We start from the raw sequence: 9391 nt of genomic DNA on the forward strand, positions 1-9391 counted from the left end.
TATTTAAATAATAGTAACTTTTTTTTTTGGTCCTGGGTGAAGTCTCACTACATAGCCCGGGCTAGCCACAGATGCATGATTCTCCTGCTTCATGCTGGAATCATAGGCGTGAGCCATACCTGTCACAATAGGAAATGGTGTTTATGGTTTTTGCTTTTCCTGTGTGTGTGTGTGTGTGTGTGTGTGTGTGTGTGTGTGTGTGTGTGTTGCTGGGGGTCAAACCTAGTGCTTTCTGCCTGAGAGCTGAGCACTCCTCCTCTGAGTCCTAGGTAATGTTTATTATCTTTTTACTGCTCTGCTGCTGTAAACTGATACAATTACTGTAGGTTACTTTAACCGAGTCCTCATTAAGTGGTAAAAGAGACATAGAAAGAGAAAAGGAATGTTATCTGTAGGTCAAGACTCTATTTCACAAGAGATATTGAGGAAGGAGATTTCCCTGGGGGTGGGGGCTGGGGTGGGGTGGGGTGAAGCCAGAGGGGTACAAATGTGTTCCCATTATTTTGTTTTGTTTGGAGACAGGGTTCCACTCTAATTCCACCTCTCCTGATAACTTACAATGTAACCCAGGCTGGTCTCAAACACCAAGTAAATATCTTCCTGCCTCAGCTTTCCCCGTGTTGGGATCACAAGAGTGTGTTGCTACCCCCTGCTGTGTGCCCGTTTTTTTTTTTTTTTTTTTTTTTTTTTTTTGAGTGGGCGGAACCAGAACAAAAGACTGGAAATGCCAGGCAGACAGGTTGTGTTTATAGTATGTGACTGACGTGACAGAAAGAACTTTCTAATAACTGGTGCTAGTGACCTGGGAAGGGAGGGCTCACATCCTGGGTAAACTACAGGGCCATGGGTAGATGTTGAGAGGAAGTTCCTATCGCGTGGTGGGTTGGAGCTGATGGCCTCTCAGGGTCTGACTTTTGTCCTGTGATCCGATGATGTTTTAGTTAATGAACTGTTCTTCCTAACCAATATTTAAGGCAGTTTTCCCAGACTCAGCATTACGTACATACAGCAGGTGAGTGTATGATTGAGGAGCAGACTCACTACACTAGCCCTGCAATAACAGTGCAATAACTGAGCCTCCCTTAAAGGCAAGCCTTGCTAAGAGCAGCCGGAGGAAGGAGACTCCCATGCTTTGTGCGAGAGGATACCCATTGAACACGAGAAGAAAATACCAAGAAGACGCCTTCATACACGTGAAATTAGAGTTTTGAAGTATCATCGGAATGGTCTTGGATCATTTCAGAGGTCTTTTCAGCCAGACCTTAAGAGTGGGAGCACAGCCAAGCATTTGAAATGGACGTGGACACTGTCCGATAACCACCATGTTTCTCTTTTCTTGAGAGAACTAAGATAGTTAAGGTATTGTGGGAAATGGATAGGGGGGAACTGAGAAGAGCTTTGAATCTCAAACAAATAGAAACAGAAGCCAGTGACACCGGACACTCAAGGATCAGTGGGGTGGCAGACAGGAAGGAGGCCCACAACAATTTTTCAAACAAAACTGATACGATAAGAAAGCTTAATTGGCTTAATATGATAATAGGGGTCGGATGTAGTTTTCAACTTCTGAGCATTCCAAAGCCCAGAGCTAGAAAGTTATAAGATCTGGCTGGGAACCAGCGGCCCTATTCTGGTGTCACCCAGAATATGTCGAGATTGGAGAGGGTTGGCAGTTTCCTGGTTTTGCTGACGTGGTTCTCATCAGTCTTGGACTTACGGGGGTTTTTGGTCTTAAAAGCTACCATCTTTTCTAAAGCAAGTGCAGGTACTTTAGGTTTATTTACTGATTTTTAAAGCTTGAGGATAATTTTATTCGAGTTGGAGAGAAAACCCCAGGGCAGGTGAGCTGTAAATGTCAGCTGCCCCGGGGAGGAGGGGATGGAGAGGAGGAGGACCATGTCTTTTGAGTTTGGGTCTGGGAAAGCCCGCAGCCTCAGCAGTGGAGGCTGGAAGCAGCTGCTTGGCAGAAGGTGGCCTAAGCTTCAGAGAATGAGGAAGGATTCCCAGAGTTCCTGGGAAAGTGTTCGAAGGCTTTGGCTAGTATCTGAAGGAAAAAGAAAAGAAAAAAGTTACCGTTTGCTGAGAAACTCCGAGAAGTGGGAAGACCCCCTGGGAGAGGTGCTTCGGGAAGCTGTCAGGGGAAGGGAGGATTTTTTTGTTCTAAGATTCTAATTAAATAGGAAAACGGCAGAGTAGGGTACAAAGTTTGCCTTCTCGTCTGCTTTTTAAAAGCAGCCTTGGTGAAATCTATGCTCTCAGAATGGAGGTTCTGGCCAGCAGGACAGCCAGATCCCCACCTCGGCCTTCCCATCTGTTAGCTACGTAAGCTTGGACCAGCTGCTTGTTCAGTGACCCTCCGTCGTCTTCTCATCTGTTCAGTGGGGTAACAACTGCTTCCTGGTGGGGAGGGGCAGCAAAGAGACCACGCGGGAGGTGAAGAAGGGCTCGGCAGGGCTCGGCAGGCCCAGGCCTGGCAACCACGGTGCCAACAGGCTGTGCCTCTTACCCTTCCCCTCCTTGCTAACCGCCATTAGAGTCCATGCCGAAAGTGAGCCCCCAAGGTCCATTCCCTTTTAATTTGGCCACTGACTCATTCCTGAGACAAAACACCAAGATCCAGCAATCAAAATTCATTATTTAGCCAACACATGCAATCAGGATTTACCAACTCACCCTAGCACAGACTCCCCATTTTTCTCCTTAAAAAAACCATTCCTACAAAAAACAAACAAACAACAAAACAAACCAACCAACCCACTTGCTTAGTACATAGCCTTTTGTTTATTTTCCTCTTTGTCTTTGACCACCATGCTGGGGCATGGAAGCCGGAGCCTGTGCCACGCTAGATTGAGCTACACATCCACCATTTAAATGTTATCTTTATTCAGCTTGTTGGGTTTAATTTATTTCTCTTCCAGGGTTTTTGTTTGTTTGAAGCTTTCTTAATCCCCCCCCCCCCAAAGACTGACCCAGGCCCGAGGGCGAAACAGGAAATACAGATGAGGCTTTTTTTTTTTTTTTGATTGCTCGGCCGAGGAAGTGCTAGAACCAGGCCTGGTTTCTCCGCTGAGAATCTGGGTCCTGCCCTGTCCCTGGCAGCTCCTGGGACTTTGTGTTTTGCTGTCTCTGTGGAGGGACAGTATCTCAGAGTCTGGCAACCCCGGGTCCCCCTCCAGGTGAACTGGTTGATCACCGGCTTCTTGTCGTGGAGACGCTTACGTGGTTTTTGGCGGGAGCCTGCTGCTGACCCATCATTGCTGGTGGGAGCAGCCGAGCTGGGAGACACGGCCTGGTGCTGGAGTGGGTCCTGCCGCCCTGACCACTCTGTCCTTAGAGGATACTCAGCATTGCTGCTCTGTGTTCATTAACTCTGTGGAACCCTCCTAAGTCAGGTGAATCCATGTCGGTGTGGGTTCACGAGCTGGGTCTGGGTTACTGTGAGAGTCCTCCAGAAAACCGAACACCCAGTTTTGAGGGGTGTCAGTCAGGTATGGGTGGCCAGCCAGGTATGGCACGGTGGACTGTGTTTCGCCCCACACATTCAGCAGACAGGAGGGCTTCCTGTTGGTGGAGGTGCTGAGGTTCAGGGAAAACCCCTGTTTTTTCCTGAGGGGCTCACGCACAGAGAACTGGGAGTCAACAAGATAAGCTACCTCCGATCTTCTGGGAATCATCTCCTTCCTGTGCTGTCATTGTAGGAACATCTCTTGAGAAAGTAGCTTCACGGCCAGAGAGCTGAGAGCAGCAGCAGTTAGGAGCCCTGGCTGCTATTCCAGAGGGTCCGAGTTTCACTCCCTGCAGCCACCCGGAGGCTCACAACCACGACTGGCACAGACACACAAGCACCCACATGGAGGCTCACAACCACGACTGGCACAGACACACAAGCACCCACATGGAGGCTCACAACCATGGCATAGACACAGGTGCACCCACGTGGAGGCTCACAACCACGGCACAGACACACGTGAAGCGAAAACACCCACATACATGAAATAAGAATAAATAAATCTTTTTTTTAAAATTAGGTTTAGAGCCGGGCGGTAGTGGTGCACGCCTTTAATCCCAGCACTTGGGAGGCAGAGCCAGGTGGATCTCTGTAAATTCGAGGCCAGCCTGGGCTACCAAGTGAGTTCCAGGAAAGGCGCAAAGCTACACAGAGAAACCCTGTCTCGAAAAACCAAAAAAAAAAAAAAAAAAAAAAAAAAAAAAAAAAAAAAAAAAGAAATTAGGTTTAGCCTCTGCAGAGCCAAGCTTTTTAAGAGCTGTGGAAGAGCCAAGCTCACATGGACAGGGCACACGACAGCACAGAGGAAGGACGGAGGGAAGTCTAGAAGCCAAGGAAGAAAGGGTGGTGGTGAGCCAGTGGGGTGAGAGACTAGGCTGGGCTTTTCCCCTTCTGGCAGAATTGATGTTTTAGGGGAAATTTCCATTCCTCCCTCTCTCTCTCTCTCTCTCTCTCTCTCTCTCTCTCTCTCTCTCTCTCTCTCTCTCTCATAGAGAAGTCAAATTTTGTTGCATAGGGTGGGGGATGTGAGTTGTATTGTAAACAGCTTTATCACATTATATTCTATGTTGAAGAAGTGAATGTCCCATGGGAATCGGAGAGATGGGATTGGGTACCTAAGTACCCACATGGCCACTCACATCCATTCTTCATGCCCTCTTCCAAACTCCACAGGTACCAAGCATGCGCATCGTGTTTATCCATACATATGGGCAGGCAAAGCACTCATGCACATAAAATGAAAATATAAATACATCTACAAAATAAGAGAAACATCCCTTTAAATTTCCAGGCGTTTTATAAAAGGCAGTAGAGAAAGTTCTAGAAAGTCTCTGTGAGATTGGAATGATTTCAGGATGGTGGACGATGAACATTTGTTGAAGGAATGTAAAGTGACCCATAGATAAAACGTGGTCTGTGTACCCCATCCCCTCAGACCGCTGCTTCCATTGGCTGGGGAGATGGAGCTGGCTCCAGAGAGGGGCGTGGGCTCCATTTCCCCTATAAGCTTGTTAAAAATGCAGCCACAATCCATGTTCTCACTCTCTTCTGTGATGGCTTGGGTCTTAAACGTCTCCCAAAGACTCTGTGCGGAATACTTGGTGATCAGCCTGTGGTGCTATTTGGGAAGGAGCATGGGACCTTTAAGAGATGGGATCCTAAGCCGGGCGGTGGTGGCGCACGCCTTTAATCCCAGCACTCGGGAGGCAGAGCCAGGCGAATCTCTGTGAGTTCGAGGCCAGCCTGGGCTACCAAGTGAGTTCCAGGAAAAGGCGCAAAGCTACACAGAGAAACCCTGTCTCGAAAAAAAACAAAAAAAAAAAAAAAAAAAAAAAAAAAAAAGAAATTCAGGTCCTCAGGCTCGGTGGCCAGCCCCTTTACTCCTGAGCATCTCAGTGGCTCAGGAGTAAAGGGGCTGGCCACCGAGCCTGAGGACCTGAATTTGACCCCCAGAACCCACATACTGGAAAGAGAGAACCAGCTCCCACAAGTTGTTCTCTCACCTACACACACACACACACACACACACACACACACACACACACACACACAAACACACGCGCGCGCGCAATAAGTTGTTTTAAAAGAGGCGGGGCCCATTTAGAAACAAGTTAGACCACTGGGGTTGTCCCTTGAATGGGCTATTGGGAGGCCGGCCTCTTCCTGTCTGTATCCTGGTCATCATGAGGTGAGCAGCTTTTCTCCATCATGTATGTGTTCCCCACCATGATGTTCTGCTTGCTGCAAGCCCAAAGCAATGGAGAAATCCATCAGCTTGGCTGAGCTGGGACAGCACAGCTTGGAGAGTTCGTGCACCGTGTGGTTCTGGCTCCAGCACTCCTGATGGCAGTGCGGATGAGTGATGAGCACAGCCCAATGCAGGTCCCACCACCTTCCTGACACATGATTTATCTTAGGAATTTTGTCATAATTTAACATCGTTCAAATATATTCAATTCTGTGTCTCTTGCCCCCCAACTCCAAATGAATACATTGTAGTTGTGTCTAGATTTTATTATTGTTAGTGTGAATAAATGAACAGATAGGAAAAGTGGAATAAATGCTTGATTTCTTAAGGGAAAGACATATTTACCTGGTTTTCTGGTCTCTGGCAATTCTAAACCACCGGAGAAGACTGAACATGGCTGGAGCATTTACAGGAGCTTGCAGAGTTCTGGACTGCTGAGAGCTAACATGTATGCAGTGAGCTCTCTTTAAGAACCAGCCACTGGTTAACTGCAGGTGTTGATGACAGAAATTTTTGTTGGCTTAAATATTTTACCCTTCAAAACAGTTTCTCGAGCTGGGTGTGGAGAGTGCCCGCCTGTAATTCCAGCATTTTGGAAGTAGAAATAGGAAGGACTGTGTTCAAAGCCAGCATTGGCTACAAGGTGGGTTTGAGGCCAGCCTGAGCTACATGAGACGCAGTCTCAACACACACACACACACACACACACACACACACACACACACACACACACCCTTCTAAACACTTTCTTTTTTTCAAAGGCTCTTTGGCATACAGTCTTCAAGGGGTAGATGAGAGCAAGCTTTGGGGGCTGTGCGAATTCTGCAATTTTATTTGTGTTCCAGTGACCCACTGCTGAGGCTTTGTGGCTCTGGAAGGCTGAACATGGGCCCGAGGGATAGCTCCATGGTACAACTCATGTCCAGCATTACAAAAGGGGAAAAATGTGCCAGAGTCAGCATAGCCAGGACTTACAGACATGTTGGCCTCTGGGATCCTAGGCCTGGCTTCTGGCTTATCTTGTCTCTAACCTGTGCCTACTCTTGCAGCTCCAAGGCTCAGCATATAGGGGAAGAGGAGGGAATTGCCCTGGGGCTGGTGGTTACTCTTCAAAAAGGTACCCAGGCTAGACCAGGCTTGTGCTTTCCTTCACAGCTCACCGGGTTCCGAGTCTAACTTTGGCCTCAGCCCACACAGCCCTGCAGCTACTGTATTGACTGTGACCCCCTCCTCCTCCTCACTCATTTCTCCACCAAACCCCTGCAGTGGAGAAATTGGTCAGCCCGGCGGGGCTGGGACAGCCTGTGCACAGGGGTGCAGGCCTGGCTCCAGCCCTCCTGATGGAAGTGTAGCAAGTGATAAATAGAGCCCTGGAGCAGGTCTTACCACCTTGTAAATACCAGATAAGGCATAACCTGACCTTGAGGCTCAAGTGTGTGATAAGGAGGGAGTGACGGGAGTTTTGACATCTGGGTTCTTGAAGAATGAATTGAAGCCATTCATGATAACTCATGCCTGTGGTGGCAGTACTTGGGAGGCTGAGGCAAGAGGATTGTCCTGAGTTTAAGGCCATTGTGGGCTACGGAGTCTCTAAAAAGGAGGGTAGGGGAAGGAGAGGAGCCTGGAGATATACTTAGTTAGCATTCATGGAACCTTTGGTTGGATCCCCAGCTCCACAGAAAGCAGGAGTGGTAGCACATGCCTATGATCCCAGCACTTCAATAGTGGACGTGGGACCAGACATTCCAGGTCATCTATGTAGCCTGGGCTACACGAGCTCTTGTATCAGAAAGAAGGAAAAAGGGTGGGAGGCGAGGGAAAAAGAGAAATGAAGGGGAGAAATGAAGCCCAGCACACACCCTTAGCAGTACGGTTGAGGAGATGCTTTATGCATGTCAGAGTGTGAGCACCATTGACTGAGGGCCCCCAAGACGCACTGACCAGGGGCCCCTGAGATGCACTGACTGAGGGCCCCCGAGATACACTGACCAAGGGTCCCCAAGATGCACTGACCAGGGGCCCCCAGAAGCACTGACCAAAGATCCCCAAGATGCACTGACCGAGGATCCCCGAGATACACTGACCAAGGGCCCCCGAGATGAACTGGTGGGGGACACATGGCAGGCCTAAGGAGCCCAGTGCTCTTCAGGATTTTCATTTCCAGAAAGCTAAGATAGACTCGTGGGGGTTCTGCTTGCCCAGGCCAGCAGGTTGCTCACCTCCCGCCTCGTTTCTGTAGATTTTTCTCTTCCTTCTGTATGGGTCTCAGTTTGGAGTTACAGAATGTGATGCTGATCTGTGGGCTCCTGTTTTTACGCTATTTCAGGTGTGGTAAGCTACTGTGACAGATACAGTGATGGAATGAAGCATGTCCTCAAAACTTTTGGTCCTGTTCCAGAGTTCTCAGGGGCCACAGTGGAGAAAGTTAACCAGGTATGTGGACTACCCAGGGGCATGCAAGCTGGCACGTACTGGCCATCTGCGGGTGGAGCTTTGTCAGTAGCTGCAGTCTTGACCCTTGGTTCTGATGGCTGCTTCTTCCTGACTGCCCATAGTTGCATCCTGGTCTCCAGGATAACTTAAGATGATGGTGGCCAGCGGCTCATTGTGACTTGTCGTGGGGATCTCTGGAGATCTGGACCTTGTATTCACTAACTGTGGGGTTTGTGCTTCTGTGTCTTTGGAAGCGGTATACACACAGCTGGCATAAATAGGAGAGACAAGTACACTCCGGGCAGATTATTTCCTCTGCGTGTGTTCTCTGTTTTTCTTCCCCCGTCCTTCTCCCAGGACATGTGCATGAAGGTTCCTGATGACCCCGAACACTTAGCTGCCAGAAGGCAGTGGAGGGATGACTGTCTCATGAAACTGGCCCAGCTGAAGAAGCAGGTGCAGCCCCAGTAAATCCCTCACGATGCCTCCATCACTCCTTCCTGGGAAGCTCTGTTCGGCAAGACGAGAAGATCCAATCCCTGTGCAGCACCGAGAAGCCCAGGAAGCCGGCCTGAGGACCAGGTCTGCTCTTCTGTGTTTCACTGTGAGCAGGTGTGGACACCAAGTGTCTTCTGGTCACTCCTGCCTGACCCTGCACTGGGCTATCACAGCACTCTGAGGTGTGGGGTTCCTGCCCCCCGGGCAAACAGGCTGAAGATCTTCACCTCTTCTTTCCAGTGTGATTACACAGGCATTTCCAGGCGATGATTGCAGTTTCCTGTTATCTTAATCTACTTCAAAAGAATTTTTGTAATCATTTTCTAATCCCGCTCTGAGTGTCCTGTGACCCTGCATTATGAAGCAATCACCTTCAGTTTGAATAAAAAAAAATTCTGATTAAAATCTTGATTCCATGAGGACAGGCATTTTCTACACACACACACACACACACACACACACACACACACACACACACACACACACACACTAAACAAACAAACAAATAAATAAATGTGCAAACAGTCCTCCAGTTTGGGCCAGTTCTTTCCCAAACTAGTTCAGTTGTGCCCTGGGGTCCTCTGGTCAGGTACGTTTAAGGAGCATTGTGGGCTGCCCAGCCATGTCTGCAGTAAAGGAAATGGTGTAGAATTCTGCAGAAAAGACACCAGCTGGAACAGTCATTTCTAGAACCTCCTTCAACA

At 48.7% G+C, this 9391-nt stretch overlaps 1 protein-coding gene across 2 annotated transcripts in view; it reads left to right on the top strand.

Annotated features, from left to right (window-relative positions):
- The window catches only part of Cryl1 (crystallin lambda 1), a 114707-nt gene extending 105609 nt beyond the window's left edge, over positions 1-9098 (top strand). For both annotated transcript variants that reach the window (XM_028870418.2, XM_037208498.1), the window contains 2 exons: positions 8083-8189; positions 8547-9098. In XM_028870418.2, coding sequence (XP_028726251.1) covers positions 8083-8189; positions 8547-8660 — 221 coding nt within the window. In that variant the 3' untranslated portion in view covers positions 8661-9098. The remainder of the gene's footprint in view (positions 1-8082; positions 8190-8546) is intronic.
- The last annotated feature ends 293 nt before the right edge of the window (positions 9099-9391 follow it).

Source organism: Peromyscus leucopus, chromosome 9, assembly GCF_004664715.2.
Source record: "Peromyscus leucopus breed LL Stock chromosome 9, UCI_PerLeu_2.1, whole genome shotgun sequence".
In the NCBI taxonomy this organism is placed as follows: domain Eukaryota; kingdom Metazoa; phylum Chordata; class Mammalia; order Rodentia; family Cricetidae; genus Peromyscus; species Peromyscus leucopus.